Raw genomic sequence first — 20,532 nt, forward strand, 5'->3', positions numbered from 1 at the left:
GCAATGTGTAATTAAAAGTACAACATTATTCCGTTTGAAAATAACCATCAAAACATTTGAATAGTGCAGAAAAGGATGCTGGGAATATGCACATTTTTGTGCACATGCATGAAAGTATACCTAAAATATATTTTGTGGACATTTAAGTTAAATATACTTTTTTGAAAAAATACTTTAGTATTCATACCTCTTGGATTTATTCATTTTGTTTGTTACGAATTGGGATTAAAATTGATTTGTCATTTTTTTGTCAACAATCTACACAATAATGTCAAAGTGGAAGATTTTATTTTTTTTATTTTTAAGATTGATAGAAATGAAATAACTAAAATATAGTCGTTCCCTGAGTCAATACATGCTAGAAACACTGTTGTCAGTGATTACGGCAGTGAGTCTTCTTGGGTAAGTCTCTAAGAGCTTCACACACCTGGATTGTGCAATATTTACCCATTCTTTTTTTCATAAGTCTTCAAGCTCTGTCAAGATGTTGGTGCTCATGACTACACAGAAATGTTCAAATCTTGCCTTAGATTTTCAAGCAGATTTAAGTAAAAACTGTAACTTGGCCACATTCGCTGTCTTCTTGGTAAGCAGCTCCAGTGTAGATTTGGTCTTGTGTTGTAGGTTAAAATGTCCTGCTAAAAGGGGAATTCCTCCCCCAGCGTCTGTTGTAAAGCAGACAAACTGTTTTTCCTCAAGGATTTTGCCTGTGCTTAATGTTAACTCCATCCCGTTTCTTTTTATCCGGAAAAACTCCCCAGTACTTGCCGATGTTGCATAGATGTATATTTTGGAAAATGTTGATTGTGTATATTTGTATTATTACTTTCACTCTGTCATTTAAATCATTATTGTGGAGTCCCTACAATGTTGTTGATCCATCCTGAGTTTTCTCCCATCACAGCCATTGAACTCTGCAACTGTTTTACAATCACCAATGGGCTCATGGTAACATTCCTATCATGACTCAGGATGAAATCCAGATGCAGACACTTGAGGCAAATGGTTAAAGTCTCAGAGATTTAGTGAATATACAGGGGCAAGAAACAAAAAAGAGACCATGTTTATATGCAGCTTTATTAACTCAATGATATATATTTTTTTACATTGTTTGCAAACTGATATGTGACTCATATTAATGCCAAAATAACATGCAAAACAGGCAAGCACCCCCCCCCCCCAAAAAAATCTATAAATATTTTGGGAAATTCTTTGGTAAAAATGTGGGGCTGAAAGAGGTGGGGCTCTGCACTTTGACATTACAGAGTATTTTGTGTTCATTGTTGACAACGAATGACAATTAAATCAATTTATTCCCACTTTTTAACACAATAAAATTTGAAGAAATACAAGGGGTATGAATACTTTTGCAAGGCACTGTATACTTATAGTTTACATGATCACTGCAAAGCAGAGTTTCATTAAAAAAAACAATGCTTCGTCCAACTCCAAGTGTATTTTGAATGAATACTAAATTACAAATAAAGCGATTTGAAGTTGAAGAACAGTTTTAATGAGTGTGTTTAAGTTTAATGATAGTGAACATATAGTATTTTATTTTGTTTTATTTAACCTTTATTTAACTAGACAAGTATAGGATTCTAAAAGACTGAAAAAACTATTAATATAAAGTACACTTTTAACTTTTAAAAAGTGTGTTGAAGTGTAATGATATTATATTTACAGTATACATAACATATACTCGAAAAATACATCTCGTGTTCGAAGTATATTATTTTATTTTTTTGTATATTTACAGTTGAAGTCGGAAGTTTACATACAGTTAGGTTGGAGTCATTAAAACTCGTTTTTCAACCACTCCACAAATTTCTCCACAAATTTCTCCACAAACTCCACAAATTTCTTGGCAAGTCGGTTAGGACATCTACTTTGTGCATGACACAAGTCATTTTCCAAGTAATTTTGACAGATTATTTCACTTATAATTTACTGTATCACAATTCCAGTGGGTCAGAAGTTTACATACACTAAGTTGGCTGTGGCTTTAAACAGCGTGGAAAATTCCAGAAAATGTCATGGCTTTAGAAGCTTCTGGTAGGCTAATTAACATAATTGGAGTTAATTGGAGGTGTACCTGTGGATGTATTTCAAGGCCGACCTTCAAACTCAGTGCCTCTTTGCTTGACATAATGAGAAAATCAATAGAAATCAGCCAAGACATCAGAAAAAAAATTGTAGACCTCCACAAGTCTGGTTCATCCTTGGGAGCAATTTCCAAACGCCTGAAGGTACCACGTTCATCTGTACAAACAATAGAACGCAAGAATAAACACCATGGGATCACACAGCCGTCATACCGCTCAGGAAGGAGACGCGTTCTGTCTCCTCGAGATGAATGTACTTTGGTGCGAAAAGTGCAAATCAATCCCAGAACAACAGCAAAGGACCTTGTGAAGATGGTGGAGGAAACAGGTACAAAAGTATCTATATCCACAGTAAAACAAGTCCTATATCGACAGAATCTGAAAGGCCACTCAGCAAGGAAGAAGCCACTGCTCCAAAACCACCATAAAAAAGACAGACTACGGTTTGCAAATGCACATAGGGACAAAGATTGTACTTTTTGGAGAAATGTCCTCTAGTCTGATGAAACAAAAATATTACTGTTTGGCCATAATGACCATCGTTATGTTTGGAGGAAAAAGGGGGAGGCTTGCAAGTCAAAGAACACCATCCCAACCGTGAAGCATGGGAGTGGCAGCATCATGTTGTGGGGGTGCGCTGCTGCAGGAGGGACTTTGTGCACGTCACAAAATAGAATGCATCATGAGGGATAAAAATGATGTTGATATATTGAAGCAACATCTCAAGACATAATTCAGGAAGTTAAAGCTTGGTCGCAAATGGGTCTTCCAAATGGACAATGACCCCAAGCATACTTCCAAAGTTGTGGCAAAATGGCTGAAGGACAACAAAGTCAAGGTATGGGAGTGGCCATCACAAATCCCTGAGCTCAATCCTATAGAAAATGTGTGGGCAGAACTGAAAAAGTGTGTGCGAGCAAGGGGGAGATCGAATCCCTGCTCCTCCTCTTCATCATTCAGAAGAGGAGGAGCAGGGATTCGACCAAAAATCAGCGTTGTGAAATGACATTATATTTATTTAAACCAGACAAAAAACGAACTATACTTGATACTAAACAAAAATAACAAAACGATGTAGACAGACCTGGACGTAAGAACTTACATGTAACGAAGAACGCACGAACAGGAGAAATAACTACACAAAACGAACGAACGGACAAACAAACCGAAACAGTCCCGTGTGGCGCTACAAACACAGACACAGGAAACAACCACCCACAACAATCAAAGTGAAAACACCTACCTTAATATGGCTCTCAATCAGAGGAAATGAAAACCACCTGCCTCTAATTGAGAGCCATATCAGGTCACCCTTTTACCAACATAGAAACACATAACATAGACTACCCACCCAAACTCATGCCCTGACCGTCAAACACATACAAAATAACAGAAAACCGGTCAGGAATGTGACACATATTGCATCATCACCTTGTACACTTTATGCAAATAGGGATTCAACCGGTGGAAATGATGTCGGTGTGCTGCTAACAGTGCAGCTTCCTCCACTGTCCCCGCCTCTGCTCGTACCAACCAATTAAGCTATAAAAAAAAGTTTTAATTTGATAGTTCCATTGGCGACATTTCGAGCTAGCTGTGGAGTGCGCTTTCGGTAAGTTCTTAAAGCTAAAATCCTTAGTTGCTACATCCATTTTTGGACTTTAAATCAATGATATAATACCCATTGATTCTTGAAGAAATTAACGTATAAATGCTTCATGAGCTCAGATCGATTGTGAAACCCTATCAGAACCCTAAATGGGAGCTTGTTTTACTCCATTTGGTTATAAACACTGTACATGTAAACAAACACTGTGTAGCCTCAAAACATGGTTACAACTATACTTATGACATCATGGATGGTCAGTCCTTGCATCCATAGCTCTGTCTATGAATTTGAGAGTGGTTACATTTCTCCAGTGCCATCCCTCAGCTTGTTAGCAAAACAGAGGCGGGGTGACGCTTTGTTATTGTTTCAATTAAGGACTCTGTTACGTGTGCAAACTGATAACCTCTTAGACGTCATCTAGCGTACTCTCCATCTCCCTCTCTCCTCATCTCTCCCTCTCTCCCTCTTTATCTCTCCCGCTCTCCATCTGACATACAGACAACACACCCCCTCATTTCTTTGTACCCCCAAAACGTCACAGACGGAAAGACACCACACATACGCTCACCAACACAAATAACCTGATATATCCTTGTCCTGTCTCCTTTTGTAAGACAATATTTCACTTCATTACGATTTTTTGGAAAGCAACTCAATATAACATCATTTTCCACAGAATTCTACGCGGGTAAATTAGGGATTTTGTTATTCAGTGTGGATCCATTCTATTGATAATACATTGGAATTTCTGAAATGATCAAAAAATGTATATCCAGCATTTCTTCTCCTGATACGTCCACATAAAACAGTTTGCCTATGAAAAACGACACAATTCACTTATCAAATGTGGAAAACAATAAAAGACACACGCTATATAAAGTCATGGTGACAGTTTAATTCATTACAGTATAATATGGCTTAGCACCATTAACCAATGTAAACCATGAGCGCCTGGTAGACTTAAGGGAATTGCGTTTGACCTTAATGGATGGTATTGTAACAGATACCTTCTAGAATGAGACATCAAAGGTTCTTTCAGGACATTGATGAAACCGATCCACAGCACAGCTGCAAGAGTATACAAATCCAGCAGAGCAAATATGGATATACAGAGAGTAGCAGTCTGTCTTGAGCATATAAACCCACTCAGATAATATTGGCAAGGATATTGTCATGCACAATTCAATTAGCAAATCCATTGAACAGCTCATTGTCTGTCTGAACTATTGAAGAAGCGTAAAGTCTGTTAAATATGAAAATGAACACCGACCAGACAGGATACATGGTCGGCCCAAATTAGACCCTATTCCCTACATAGTGCCCTAATGGTCCCCCGGTCAAAAATGGTGCACTATGTAGGGAATAGGGTGCCATTTGGGATGCAAACCGAGTCTCCTTGTCCTGATCCTTTATCTTTTAATTATCCATGCCATTGTACCCTTTCAAACTAGAGGAGGACAATATCCCTTTATCGCTGCAGCTTTGGTCAACCTTGCAGAGACTCACTGAGCAAGATGAGTCAGCGTAGAAGTCATACAGAAGCCAAAGTAAACTTGAGTGAAATTTAGACCTGAGGTCCGAGGTGAGGTGATGGTTCTCTTCTTTCACAAAGGCTCCACATGTTCTCAAACCTGAAGGTTGAATTGTATTGAAGATTGTATGGTTTGGCAGAACTATCCTGTCCATCTTGGAGTTCAGTCCATTTTGCGCCACTAAAGAAAAAATCCATGTCTCGTTTAAAATGTCTGTTATGGTTGAGGAGGATGCCATTGCATTCCCTTGAGCAGCTCCTCAATCATTTGAGCTTCGTCTAGGCCATGCATGCACGCACCACACACACACACACACACACACACACCTTAATATCATATCTCGATCAGACTCTTCTCCTCGTCAGGCTCTGTCTCCGCTGTGGGTGCTGGCTCCTCACTCTCGGCCTCCTGCCCTTCCGACTCTGTCCTTCCAGGCCGGTAGACAAAGTGGTACTCCTTGCGGGGCTCACTGTGGTGGAAACTAGACTTGATGGTGAGGGGGAACTCCTCTGGGGCCAGGAGCTGGTAGTGGCCCTCAACTAGCACACTCAGGCTGTGGAATAGAATAAAATAGAATCAATACTTTATTGTCCATTCTGTGAGAAAGGGAAATGTGTCTTTTGCCTACATCCCAAAAGCATACACATACAGTATTGACAGGCACAGTGTCAGCCACAGAGCAGCATGCGTGGATGGAGATGGAGACGTTTTTAGGGGATAAATGCCTTGCTCAAGGGCACAACGGCAGGAGATTGTACCTGTAGAACTCTGGCTCCAGCACCTCGAACTTGCCCGCACACTGGGCACACAGGTCCTGGGCCGTGGTGGTGGAGAGAACCCCCAGGGTCTTAGTGTTAGACCCCGCCTCCAGGAACGACACATTGATGAAGTCCTGGAATGGGACCAGAGCAAAAAGCAGGAGGACATCAGATATCACAGGAAAACTGTTTTCGTAGTGACAATTACAATTTCAAAGAATAGTTATATAGTCAGAATTATCCAATATCCCAATACTGCAGTGACATATTGTATTGTATTCATATGGTGGTCCAAACTGACCTGTACAGATGTGCGTGACACCCGGGCCTTGTTCAGGGTGCGTCTCTTCTCCCAGCGGTGGATAGAGTCCTGGATCTCCAGACTGAGCTGCTGTGTCAACGCCTGCGTGTCATAGTTCTTTATGTGCTCCAAGGCTCCATACGTGGTCGTCAGGTAGTAAGAGCCTGGTGGCACACACACACAAAATATAGTCGCCATTAACAGTGGTACTATCTGTGTGTTTGGGTACAGCAGTATGTGTGCGTCCGCATGTGTGCTTGCGCGTGGTCTGTGTGTGTATGGGATCTTGTCTGCACCTATGTGTGCATGTGTATGGAATTTAGTTTGTCCCTACCTTCTCCTAACTGCAGTGCAGGGTCCATCAGCTCCATCATGTACTCCACATCCAGTAGCAGGAAGGCCATGTTGCTCCTGGCCAGGACGTACATCAGCACCGGCAGGAAGTCATCCACGCCATAGGCTTTTCCTGTTGGCAAGTCAACCGCCATCCCAATCAGTTTACACGACAGTCAGGTATTTGTAGACGTTGGTGTCGTCAGGCAGTAATGATCACTCATCATCAACTTCAATCTGGACTCTTATACTAGCCTCGATTTCCATGCTTCCTGACGTTTGTTTGGCATTGTGAGACTACTGTTACACTAGCGAACATGACAAAGATCATTGTAATTTAACCACCAAAATCTACCCGGCAACAAAGACAGTGCCTCACCTGGGCAGCCTATAGACATGGACTCATAGATGATCTTGCAGGTCTTGAGGAGCAGATCAATCTTCTTCTGAGGGGAGTACTCAAGGTGGAGGGTCATCAGCTTCAGCTGGATCTAAGATAGATAGATAGAGATAGGTCTGGGGTCCGCTCACCAACCAAGACTTCACAAAATGGGACAAACACCAAATTGAGACTCTGCATGCAGAATTCTGCAAAAATATCCTCTGTCTACAACGTAGAACACCAAATAATGCATGCAGAGCAGAATTAGGCCGATACCCACTAATTATCAAAATCCAGAAAAGAGCCGTTAAATTCTACAACCACCTAAAAGGAAGCGATTCCCAAACCTTCCATAACAAAGCCATCACCTACAGAGAGATTAACCTGGAAAAGAGTCCCCTAAGCAAGCTGGTCCTGGGGCTCTATTCACAAACACAAACACACCCCACAGAGCCCCAGGACAACAGCACAATTAGACCCAACCAAATCATGAGAAAACAAAAAGATAATTACTTGACACATTGGAAAGAATTAACAAAAAAACAGAGCAAACTAGAATGCTATTTGGCCCTAAACAGAGAGTACACAGTGGCAGAATACCTGACCACTGTGACTGTCCCAAACTTAAGGAAAGCTTTGACTATGTACAGACTCAGTGAGCATAGCCTTGCTATTGAGAAAGGCCGCCGTAGGCAGACATGGCTCTCAAGAGAAGACAGGCTATGTGCTCACTGCCCACAAAATGAGGTGGAAACTGAGCTGCACTTCCTAACCTCCTGCCCAATGTATGACCATAGAGAGACATATTTCCCTCAGATTACACAGATCCACAAAGAATTCGAAAACAAATCCAATTTTGACAAACTCCCATATCTACTGGGTGAAATTCCACAGTGTGCCATCACAGCAGCAAGATTTGTGACCTGTTGCCACAAGAAAAGGGCAACCAGTGAAGAACAAACACCATTGTAAATACAACCCATATTTATGCTTATTTATTTTCCATTGTGTACTTTAACCATTTGTACATTGTTACAACACTGTATATATATATGTATAATATGACATTTGTAATGTCTTTATTGTTTTGAAACTCTGTATGTGTAATGTTTACTGTTAATTTGTATTGTTTACTTCACTTTTGTATATGATCTACCTCACTTGCTTTGGCAATGTTAACACGTTTCCCATGCCAATAAAGCCCCTTGAATTAGATAGATAGATAGATAGATAGATAGATAGATAGATAGATAGATAGATAGATAGATAGATAGATAGATAGATAGATAGATAGATAGATAGATAGATAGATAGATAGATAGTATTCACCCCCTTGGATTTTTGCACATTTTGTTATGTTACAAAGTGGGATTGAAATAGATTTTTAGCTGCAATATGTAACTTTTTGAGCTACCTGACCAAATTCACATAGAAATGTGGGATATAGATATGTCATTCTGATTGAAAGCAAGTCTGACAAGTGGTAGATCTGTTCTATGTGCGCTATTTTTATGCTTCCCTTTCTTAAGTTTCGTTTTTGCATTTTTTAGTACACCAGCTTCAAACATCTGAAAATACAATATTTTTGGTTATGGAAAATATATTTCACAGCGGTTTAGATGGTGCAATGACTCTCTACACTATACTTGTCACATATACTGAAATTAAGAGAACTATTAACATTTTAGCCATGATCCCAAACACCTTGACAGAGCTTGAATTTTTTTGTTTAAGAATAATGGGCAAATATTGCACAATCCAGGTGTCCCAAGAAGACGTACAGCTGTAATCACTGTCAAAGGTGATTCTAACATGTATTGACTCAGGGGTGAATACGTATCTAATCAAGGTATATTCGTGTTTTAGTTTTAATTCATAATTCATCTTCCACTTTGACTTTACAGAGTATTTTGTATAGATCACAATTAAATACATTTTAATCCCACTTTGTAACACAATAAAATGTGAAGAAATCCAAGGGCGGTGAATACTTATGATGCCCAGTATAGATATGTACTTTCTAAATCTCCGAAGGGAAATTCACATCGGACAAAAACACACAAGACAAAAAGTCAGGAGCCATAGAATGTGATCAAGGGGTCAAAGCAATGCACTGCATAGAGAATCATGTGCAATTTCAGATGCAGCCCTGTCTACCTTCTCCATGACGGGGATCTCTGGAACGCTGGTGGTGACCCCCAGATCTGTGGTGGTGGTGCCCAGGACCACACTCTGGTTCTCCCTCAGTCTCTTCAGACAGCCCCCCCTGGAGTGGATGTTCTTCAGGCCGGAGTAGACAGCCTCCCGCAGAGGCTTCAGCACAGCCTTACACAGAGCAGCCTCCATAATCACCTCTGGAGAGGAACAAAACAAAAAAACACTGGTTAGAAATCATTGGGGAGAGAGCATGTTGTGGCTACAGTTAGTCTTCTGTGCAGTGCAAAGAGTAACGGAGGAAACTAGAATGTGGCTACTCAATGCTGCTGGTTATTATACTCTCTATGCAAATACGGAAGCCGATTAATTGAAGTGTTTTTGCCAACTATTGTCATTTTGCCTGCAGTTATACTGTAGTTCTTTATGGGAAAAATCTTTTCAAATGGTTATTAATTCAGTATGAATATTATCCTCCCTTTAATATATAGTGTATTCTGTATGTACACTGTGTAAGAAAACCTGGCATTCAGCATTTCACGCTGGAGGCAAAATAAGTTGTATATCAAAGGGGACTTCTTGTATACCAACAACCCAGTTAAGCCATCAAAATGTCAACGGTGACAACCCTGACTAACAACTATGTCTTCTGTCCCTGTTGTTATTTGATAGGTGCCACTGCAAAGTCTAATTTACCGCGCTCAATGAGAAGACTGTTAATGACAACTGCTTCCTGTTTGACACGGAATAACGGGAACATAATGGGAACACTTTTGACAAAATACTTCAAATGAACATGCCCACCTTATTCAGTGTCCAACGGGACAATTAAAGTAAGGAGAAAGTGGAACTTTGACCGGGTAAGGAATCTACAGAATGGAGTTTTTAACGCTGGGTATTGATAGATGAATGTTGAGTATAAAGAGGAGAATTATGTGAGTAAGCAGGTACCTAGTTTGTCCTCTGTGTAGACGTTGGGCTCCAGTAGGTTCTGCAGCTCAGTGCTCTGGATGAGGTAACTCTTCAGCTGGGTCATCATCTGCCTGATCTCCTGCAGCAGCTCAGTGCTGGAGCTGTGCTTCCCCATGGTCTCCAGGATATACACCCTGGGATAGATTCCTTAATTAGTCGATTGAGGGTTTCTGAAGTGATATTTTTATTTTTTTATGCCAATTTAAGTGACATTTTCCATGGCTGGACAGAGATATGAGTTGAAATGAACAAGATTCTGCTTTGAATGAAAATACGTTTGGCCCTAATCAGCCCATCAACGAAGCGATTCCAAAAAAAAAAAATATATTTTTTTGAACTGATCCCTACCTGTAATCCTTCACCAGGTTCCCGAAGTAGGAGCTCCCGTCCCGGGACAGTTCCACAATCCTCTTCTGCAGCTTATGGTCAGCGCTCATGAAGTTGGTAAACACACTGGGGAAGTGGACCATGGAGAGGCGTTGCTTGGCCCGGTCCAGCATAATGGTCGGGGTCCTTTTCATTGACACCTGGGGTTTGTTGGTTTTGAATGATAAGTATTTTATTTGACAGGAAAATGTCATGCAAATTCTCATACAGTAAGAAAGCCACAGCAGCAAATGAAGCTTGTAGTTAGGATAATGCTAGTTACACAGCTGAGCTGCATAATAATGTTACATGGGACTTCCTGGGGAAATAAAGGTTGAATAAATCAATAAAATAAATATATATACTTTGGTATTGTTGGTCCCAACGGCCCCTCCAGCCTGGCTGGCCACGGTATCAGCCTCCTCCTCTGTGCTGCTGGTAGAGTAAGAGTCATGGTCCAATGCAGGCAGGGCCGCGCCACCATCAGGGGCGTACAGGGACACATCTGCCCCCCTGGCCTCCCTCACCTCCCCCTCAGCGATGGAAATGGCCCTCCGGGCTGGCGAGGGGATGCTGGAGGTCTGGGGGGTGTCTAATGATGCATTGATTGAGAGAAGTTCTCCACCTATCATGTCTGGGGAGAGAGTTGTAGTGGGCGTGGCCTGGGAGGGCTTATTCTTTCTGGGAGGCGGGACTGGCGGTGCGGCCCTCTTCGTCAGAGGGGCTGGTGCAGCCACGTTGACAGCGTCACTGTTGTTTGAAGTCTCTGATGTCCCTTGCCTCTGCAGTGTCTCTGTCTCACCAGCATAGGGCTCCACTCTTAACTCCTTCTTCTCCTCTGCCATGTTGGTGGTGCCGTCGATGCACACCAGCGAAGCAACAGGCACTGTACCAACACTGCTCTCCTGGGGCGGCTCCTGTCCTGGGGGTGGAGGACGCTTCTCTGAGTGCATCCGCCGGAGGGGCACAAGTGGTATCCTGTGTGGGGGTGGCCGGGGTGCTGGGTGCTGATGTCTAGCTGTTGCTCCGTGCGGTGACAGCGGCTGTAGAGGCTGAGTAGCTGCTACTGAGTCAGTGGCTATAACTGACACCTCTCTCTCTGAGCAAAGTTGAGAGGCAGCTCTCTCTCCCTCCACACTGCCTTTGCTGCTGTTTCCTTCCCCTTTCTGCCCTAACTTGACTGTAACTCTACGAAGTGTGGGTGGTGAGCGTGGGGAGGGGGAATCAGACGTCCCTCTGTTCCCATGCTTGGCCCCCTGTGACAGTAACAATCCCTCAGGGACATTAGGGGGTCGGGGTGGGGGGCGTTTGAACGTGGGGGGTACTTGCCCCTGCCCTTGGCCTGGGGTGTTCAGGCTCTGGCTCCTGAGGATGGGAGCAGCGACGGGAGTGGAGGCCTCCAGGCTGCTGCAATACTCCTCAATGAAGATGGGGTTAACGTACCACAGCCGCTCGTTACCGGTCCCAGCAGACAGATGGATCTCACAGGAGGAGCTGTGACCCTGGCCCTGGCCTACTGGTGTGCCCCTTTGTCCTGGCTCCTCAGAGGAACTGTTCAGCTGAGAGCCCCAGAAATCTGACAGGAGAAACTGAGAGTTACCATCACACTATCACTAGAGAGCTGAGCCCCAAACTGACAGTCCCATCATTAGACATTCATGTCACTCTTATGTTCAAAATATGCTGCTTCCTGATGAAGAATCAATCATTACAGTGAACAAAAAGCGTCAGAGAGAATATAAACGGGTCTTTGTTGAATCTGGAGGGTTGTGTTGTGTGGCTATTAAAGGAGGGCGCTCGCCTTAATATATTCAGTACAGGGCACTTCACTGTCTGAATATCCGCTCACTCACACATCGACACGGTTGTCACACTTCCTCTCCATTTCACCAAAAGGCTCCTACACTCTTTTGTCGTACCGTGAGATAATGTGCTGCTACCCCATAGACACACCTAAGGAATATACATTCAAAGTACCTGAGCCTAACGTCGATATCATGTCTATGTCTTCATACTTGGTTGCCTGGACGATGACCTCAGGCAACCTCAGAGTGAAGGGGAGAATATCCCTGGAAGATAAATTCATCATTATTCATTTAGAACAAGTGAATATTCTGAGTGCCAGGCTGTAGGATATGAAGGATAGTCTTGTCTTACCGGCTGACACAGTAGAAGGAGATGAGTTTGAAGATGGTGTCAAAGACCAGGACAGACCCTTCCAGGTAGATCACTGTTACGGGGTTGGAAAGGGTGTTATAACGCAACTCTATCAATATTGACACTGTATCAATACTGATGTTAGATACTGATACTGTATAAATTCTGAAAGCGACTTACAGTCATGCGTGTATACATTCTACATCACAATGATCCCTTAATCATGTAGCAGGGATAGATCGGGGCCTGCACACATGATTTAGGGGCTGCAACTCTTTTTCTTGTTCTCTCTCTCTATTTCTTTCTCTCTCTCTCTCTCTCTCTCTCTCTCTCTCATATCATGTATAACTATACTATGGTAACTATCAATGTGCAAAGTGAAACTTAAGCAATCCAAGCCACAGACAATAGCTATTTATAGAGGGAAGAAAACTTTGAATGTTGACAGAGATGAGCAACAGATAACATTTGTTACAAGCCCTTCCCAATCCTAGGCCAACACATTTACTGGACGTAGCTGCAAGGACATGCATACCAAGTGCATTTCATGCACTCCTTGACAAATATAGATTCTGAACATGCAGCTATTGTTATACTGGATAATTTACATATCTGGACATCTCTCTCTCTCACACACAAACGCACACACACACACACCTACCTGGACTCAGGGGTAGACGTAACATAGTAAACGTAAATCGGGGACATTCCAATTATACTGTATGTTGCGTTTTGTATGGTATGTAATACGGATTATGGTTAGGGGTTAGGGTTAGTTATGTTTGGTATGGTTATATAAGACAGAAGATTACGTAGGGCAAAAACTAAAGTAGGGTGGCCTGGATTTATATTTACTATGTTGTCTAGTCTATGAGACCAGGCTGCACACACACACACCTCCCTACACTGAGGCCGGGGTCTGGTAAGCTCAGAGTGTCAGGAAGTCCTGTACTGTTGACTTACAGCCCAGAAGAGCAGGGGACAGGAAGTTAATACCCTCAATCTCCCCTCTCCACCACAGAAGTCACACATGTCACATAGAGCAGCTGTAATAATGTGTTCTTGTGTGTGGATGGATGGGCTAGCATCATATGTTCTGTGTGTGGATGGATGAATGGGCTAGCATCATGTGTTCTGTGTGTGGATGGATGGATGGGCTAGCATCATGTATTCTGTGTGTGGATGGATGGATGGGCTAGCATCATGTGTTCTGTGTGGATGGATGGATGGATAGATGGGCTAGCATAATGTGTTCTGTGTATGTGGATGGATGGATGGATAGATGGATGGGCTAGCATCATGTGTTCTGTGTGTGGGTGGATGGATGGGCTAGCATCATGTGTTCTGTGTGTGTGGATGGATGGATGGATGGGCTAGCATCATGTGTTCTGTGTGTGGATGGATGGATGGGCTAGCATCATGTGTTCTGTGTGTGGATGGATGGATGGATGGATAGGCTAGCATCATGTGTTCTGTGTATGTGGATGGATGGATGGATGGATGGATGGATGGATGGATGGATGGGCTAGCATCATGTGTTCTGTGTGTGGATGGATGGATGGATAGGCTAGCATCATGTGTTCTGTGTGTGGATGGATGGATGGATAGGCTAGCATCATGTGTTCTGTGTATGTGGATGGATGGATGGATGGATGGATGGATGGGCTAGCAGCATGTGTTCTGTGTGTGGATGGATGGATGGGCTAGCTTCATGGGTTCTGTGTGTGGATGGATGGATGGGCTAGCATCATGTGTTCTGTGTGTGGATGGATGGATGGGCTAGCATCATGTGTTCTGTGTGTGGATGGATGGATGGGCTAGCTTCATGGGTTCTGTGTGTGGATGGATGGATGGGCTAGCATCATGGGTTCTGTGTGTGTGGATGGATGGATGGATGGGCTGGCATCATGGGTTCCGTGTGTGGATGGATGGATGGGCTAGCATCATGGGTTCTGTGTGTGTGGATGGATGGATGGATGGGCTAGCATCATGGGTTCCGTGTGTGGATGGATGGATGGATGGGCTAGCATCATGTGTTCTGTGTGTGGATGGATGGATGGATGGATGGGCTAGCATCATGGGTTCCGTGTGTGTGTGGATGGATGGGCTAGCATCGTGGGTTATGTGTGTGGATGGATGGATGGATGGATGGGCTAGCATCATGTTTTCTGTGTGTGGATGGATGGATGGATGGGCTAGCATCAGGGGTTCTGTGTGTGGATGGATGGATGGGCTAGCATCATGGGTTCTGTGTGTGTGGATGGATGGGCTAGCATCATGTGTTCTGTGTGTGTGGATGAATGGATGGATGGGCTAGCATCATGTGTTCTGTGTGTGTGGATGAATGGATGGATGGGCTAGCATCATGGGTTCTGTGTGTGTGGATGGATGGGCTAGCATCCTGTGTTCTGTTTGTGGATGGATGGATGGGCTAGCATCATGTGTTCTGTGTGTGTGGATGGATGGGCTAGCATCATGGGTTCCGTGTGTGTGTGGATGGATGGGCTAGCATCGTGGGTTATGTGTGTGGATGGATGGATGGATGGGCTAGCATCATGTTTTCTGTGTGTGGATGGATGGATGGATGGGCTAGCATCAGGGGTTCTGTGTGTGGATGGATGGATGGGCTAGCATCATGGGTTCTGTGTGTGTGGATGGATGGGCTAGCATCATGTGTTCTGTGTGTGTGGATGAATGGATGGATGGGCTAGCATCATGGGTTCTGTGTGTGTGGATGGATGGGCTAGCATCCTGTGTTCTGTTTGTGGATGGATGGATGGGCTAGCATCATGTGTTCTGTGTGTGTGGATGGATGGGCTAGCATCATGGGTTCTGTGTATGTGGATGGATGGATGGATGAGCTAGCATCATGGGTTCTGTGTGTGGATGGATGGATGGGCTACATTCATGTGTTCTGTGTGTGGATGGATGGATTGATGGATGGGTGGGCTAGCATCAGGGGTTCTGTGTGTGTGGATGGATGGATGGGCTAGCATCCTGGGTTCTGTGTGTGTGGATGGATGGATGGATGGATGGGCTAGCATCATGTGTTCTGTGTGTGTGGATGGATGTGTGGATGGATGGACAAGAATCATGTGTTCTGTGTGTGTGGATGGATGGCCTAGCATCATGTGTTCTGTGTGTGTGGATGGATGGATGGATGGGCTAGCATCATGGGTTCCGTGTGTGGATGGATGGATGGATGGATGGATGGGCTAGCATCATGTGTTCTGTGTGTGTGGATGGATGGATGGGCTAGCATCATGTGTTCTGTGTGTGGATAGATGGATGGATGGATGGATGGGCTAGCATCATGGGTTCCGTGTGTGTGTGGATGGATGGGCTAGTATCGTGGGTTATGTGTGTGGATGGATGGATGGGCTAGCATCATGTTTTCTGTGGGTGTGGATGGATGGGCTAGCATCAGGGGTTCTGTGTGTGGATGGATGGATGGGCTAGCATCATGGGTTCTGTGTGTGTGGATGGATGGGCTAGCATCATGTGTTCTGTGTGTGTGGATGAATGGATGGATGGGCTAGCATCATGGGTTCTGTGTGTGTGGATGGATGGGCTAGCATCATGTGTTCTGTTTGTGGATGGATGGATGGGCTAGCATCATGTGTTCTGTGGGTGTGGATGGATGGGCTAGCATCATGGGTTCTGTGTGTGGATGGATGGATGGATGGATGGATGGGTGGGCTAGCATCAGGGGTTCTGTGTGTGTGGATGGATGGATGGATGGGCTAGCATCCTGGGTTCTGTGTGTGTGGATGGATGGATGGATGGGCTAGCATCATGTGTTCTGTGTGTGTGGATGGATGGACAAGAATCATGTGTTCTGTGTGTGTGGATGGATGGCCTAGCATCATGTGTTCTGTGTGTGTGGATGGATGGACAAGAATCATGTGTTCTGTGTGTGTGGATGGATGGCCTAGCATCATGTGTTCTGTGTGTGTGGATGGATGGACAAGAATCATGTGTTCTGTGTGTGTGGATGGATGTTCTAGCATCATGTGTTCTGTGTGTGTGGATGGATGGCCTAGCATCATGTGTTCTGTGTGTGTGGATGGATGGCCTAGCATCATGTGTTCTGTGTGTGTGGATGGATGGCCTAGCATCATGTGTTCTGTGTGTGTGGATGGATGGGGTAGCAGGACAAGGGCTTTAACACTGATAGTCCCCATATCTATTTACCATGGACTGTTCACTAGGGTTTGAGGACAGGACACAAACAGACATCCCCTTTCAGTGGGAAACTGTGAAGGCTTAGGGTTAGGACAAAGTTGTTACAAGGGACATTAGAACATCATAGACCATCTCTAGTTAGGATACTCACATGACTTCTCTTCTTTAACCAGAATGTCCTGGACCTGAAGCTCCCCCTGCTGGTTAGACACACGTACTGACAGAACCATGGCCTTCTGGTCCGGGCTTTTACGCACTAAAAAGATCTGGGTGCACAAAGTCACACTATCAATATCATAATAAATATCACTGTAGAGATATTTCCTTATGCCAGAAAACGATGTCTGGCCCTTCATGTGTTTGTGTGTGTGTATGTATTTGACGTCTATGTTTGCAAGTCTATGAAAGGGTGTTTGAGTAATAAATGAAGCACCGTTTGAGGCTCGTTATGCTCAGACAGTTACAACATGTGCCTGTGTGTTTGCGTAAAGAGAATGTGTCTGTCACTCACCCCAGGAGTTTCTTTCTTCAGTATAAGTGAGGATTTCTCCTGGGCCATGGCTAACTGCAACCACACAGGACATGTTTTGATCAGCTTCTCCAGGATACTGATGCTAGGTGGTGGGGCTGTGGCTGGGGTTGGGGCTGGGGTTGGGGCTGGGGCTGGGGCTGGGGAGGGCTTAGCTGAAAGAGGGACTAGTGGGGTGGGGAGAGGGGGAAACGAGGGCTTGGTAGATGGAAGAGGGGGTCTGGGGAGAGCAGGGGAGGATGGCTTGGCTATCGAGTGAGGGTGAGGAACAGGGGGTCTCGGCTGGGATGGACCGGAGAGTTTTCGAGGTGCTGAAGGTTTAGGAAGGGGGGGTGAGGAGAACTTTGAGACAGGAGGAACAGGGGGAGAGGAGAAAGAAGATAAGGAGGGTTTTGAAAGAGGATGAATGGGGGGAGTGGAGGGAGGGGGTTTTGCTATAGGAGCTACACGGGCAGAGGAGAGAGGAAGTGAGGAGGGATTTAGGACTGGGTGAGAGGAAAGTCCTGGTACGGTTGGCTCTGAAGAAGAGAGCTCTGGGATTGAAGAGGACATATCTACGGGGAGAGGAGGAGGAGAGACATCCAAGATATTAGGAAAAGGGAGTGTAGAGGGCACTGAGACTTGAGGTGATATTGGTGTGGGGAGGGGTGAAGTGGATGCCCCTAGGACATCAGGTGCTTGGGGTTTTGGGAGTGGGGGGGTACAGTCCTCTGGGACAGTGGCATGAGGGACATCAGTCGTGTCAGTGGAGCCAATGGCCGAGTCAATTTGAGGAGGGAGCAGTTCAGATGCTAAAAAAAGGGGTGGTGTGGATGAGGAGGGTGAGGAGGGAGTGAGGGGTTTAGGGGGGAGGGGGGTAGAGGAGTCTAAATGGAATGGTGGTGAGGGAGTGGGGTCAGCGGGTGAGACAGGGGGTGGGGGTGAGACAGGGGGAGGTTTAGAGGGGGGAGTCGGGGGAGTCATCAGGGGTGGTCCTAAGGAGAGGGGGGTCTAGGTGGAGGGAACGGTGCTGTTGACCCTGAGGATAAGTTAGGGGTGAGGGGGGGGTTCTAGGTGGGGAGCGAGGCTCAGCATTCACCCTATGGAGAGAAGTGAGGAAGAGATTAGATTTCCTTACTAATGTCCCTTAGCCATGAGTAAAGTATGGTTATTTTACCAATGGCTGTGATTTCATGTACTCTTTGGTGCACAAAGTACCTACATTTAATTGTCATACTTGAGTGAAAGTAAATGTAATTGCTAAAATATACTTAAGTGTCAAAGTAAACGTATAAATATTTTTCAAGTTCCTTATATCAAGCAAACAGGGGTAGCCAGGGGCACACTCAGACATAATTTACAAACGAAGCATGTGTGTTTAGTGAGTCCACCAGATCAGAAGCAGTAGGGATGACCAGGGATGTTCTCTTGATAAGTGTGTAAATTGGACCATCATGTCCTGCTAAGCATTCAAAATGTAATGAGTACTTTTGGGTGTCAGGGAAAATGCATGGAGTAAAAAGTACATTCATTTCTATAGGAAATGTTGTCAAAAATACAAAAAGTAAAGTACAGATACCCAAAGAAACTACTTAAGTAGTCCTTTAAAGTATTTTTCCTCAAGTACTTTACACCACCGCATGTACTGATTATTAGTCACATGTGCAGTACATAACGCACCTACGCCTGAAATACTTGGGAAATATCTGTGGCTAACAGTTCAAATGCAAAGAGATCCAAGAACAACGTTTTCAGTAGTCTCAAAGGTAGTGGAGAGATCATGAAAAAACATGTCAGCCATGACTCATGCATGCCAGTCTGCAATCCTCCTCTCCAGTTAGGAACATTTTCCCACATTCTCAGCAGATTCAGCAAATACATTTTCCCCTGAAGCTGCTCTCTTCTCGTTTTCATCTGGATCCCCCACCCCAACCTCTTGGCAGGCAGTCCTAACTTAATCATATCTTAGAAAGCTTTGTGCATGTATCAAATACTAATCATACATCATATGTTTGCTTTAAAACAATCATGTGGCCAAGGGCGGGCTATCTTTGACACAAGCTTTTCAAAAACTTTAGCAAAGTTAGGATTGTTCAAATAGAGGTACACAACCAAAACGGTTGCTGAATTAGTGTCTTCTCTTAGGTTTAGAAAAGAAAAGAGGGCGAGGCCTTGAGCCCCGCGTTGCGTAGACTAAACGTCTGTCCATTTAGTTTGGCCTTCAAGAACAGATTGTTTCTACTACAGACCCAGCAGATCTTCTAGTTCTACAACAGATTGTTTGTACATACCCAGCCAGCAAATGCTCCGGTTTCCTTAGCGAGAACAGCTGTTTTCATAATTAGTTTGTTTGGACGCCAAACCTATCCCTGCCACAGTCAACTCTACTGGAACAATCCATGTTGGTAGACTGAGAACTCCAAGTCCTTCTCTCTTTTCGCCAATATCCTTCTTCTATCTTTTCTATTTCACAATGTGTTCCTACCCTAAATCTGTATTTCTCATGCTCCAGTCCAGCACAGTTTGCAAGAAGTTAGGTGACAGGAAAAGTATTCTTCTCTCTCTGTCTCTCTCTCTCTCTCTCTCTCTCGCTCTGTCTCTCTCTCTCTCTCTCCCGTTCCCCCTCCCCTCTTTCTGTGTGTCTCTACTTCCTGTCTCTGTGAACTGCAGTGCTGTCAAGAAGAGGTAGTTCAGGGTGGTCAGCCTGCCCTCCCCTTCCTCTGTCCTCTCCTCCACTCCTCCCCCCTTCACACAGCTATCCTTCAGGTATGTCAGTTTTAGTTCTATACCTACCCTCTCTTCTCTTCTTGTCCCACTTCTCTCTCTCTCTCTGTCACTCTTAGTTCCTCAACAGTCACATCTGGCTTTTTCTTATTTTCTCTGTAAGGAGTTTGGAAACTAAAACTATAATACAGCGTTACGTCTTGATTGGGTTTAGCACGAAGAAGAAGGCGTGTTTTAGCTTAAACAGATCCAGATGCCGACCCCTTTAATCCCCCCTCAAACCCCCCTCAAACCCAGATCCAGACACGGGGAATGTAGGGTAGTATAGCATGTGGTCGGTTTCACAGCTGCTAGCGCACACACTGCACAATGCCATTCTTATTCCCCCCTTCTTTTATAACCTGGATCTAGACTTGAAACTGTAGTGAAATGCAGGGTATGCAGGG

At 44.4% G+C, this 20,532-nt stretch overlaps 2 protein-coding genes across 2 annotated transcripts in view; one reads left to right on the top strand and one right to left on the bottom strand.

Moving 5' to 3' along the window:
• Nucleotides 1–1,065: 1,065 nt before the first annotated feature.
• Nucleotides 1,066–19,996, bottom strand: LOC129812068 (ras and Rab interactor 3-like). The gene is made up of 14 exons (XM_055864005.1): nucleotides 19,654–19,996; nucleotides 17,366–18,462; nucleotides 17,006–17,120; nucleotides 12,670–12,742; nucleotides 12,490–12,581; nucleotides 10,878–12,088; nucleotides 10,495–10,673; nucleotides 10,126–10,280; nucleotides 9,178–9,374; nucleotides 7,018–7,129; nucleotides 6,640–6,771; nucleotides 6,306–6,469; nucleotides 6,005–6,138; nucleotides 1,066–5,799 (listed from the first exon to the last, which is right to left on the bottom strand). The coding sequence occupies exons 2-14, from the start codon at nucleotides 18,344–18,346 to the stop codon at nucleotides 5,580–5,582; spliced, it is 3,765 nt and encodes a 1,254-aa protein (XP_055719980.1). The 5' UTR covers nucleotides 18,347–18,462; nucleotides 19,654–19,996; the 3' UTR covers nucleotides 1,066–5,579.
• Nucleotides 19,997–20,038: 42 nt separating this feature from the next.
• Nucleotides 20,039–20,532, top strand: part of LOC129812069 (synaptosomal-associated protein 23-like) — a 48,413-nt gene continuing 47,919 nt past the window's right edge. The window contains exon 1 of the mRNA XM_055864008.1: nucleotides 20,039–20,128. The gene's annotated coding sequence lies outside the window, so the exon portion shown is untranslated. The remainder of the gene's footprint in view (nucleotides 20,129–20,532) is intronic.

The sequence above is a fragment of the Salvelinus fontinalis genome, chromosome 15 (assembly GCF_029448725.1).
Source record: "Salvelinus fontinalis isolate EN_2023a chromosome 15, ASM2944872v1, whole genome shotgun sequence".
NCBI lineage: Eukaryota > Metazoa > Chordata > Actinopteri > Salmoniformes > Salmonidae > Salvelinus > Salvelinus fontinalis.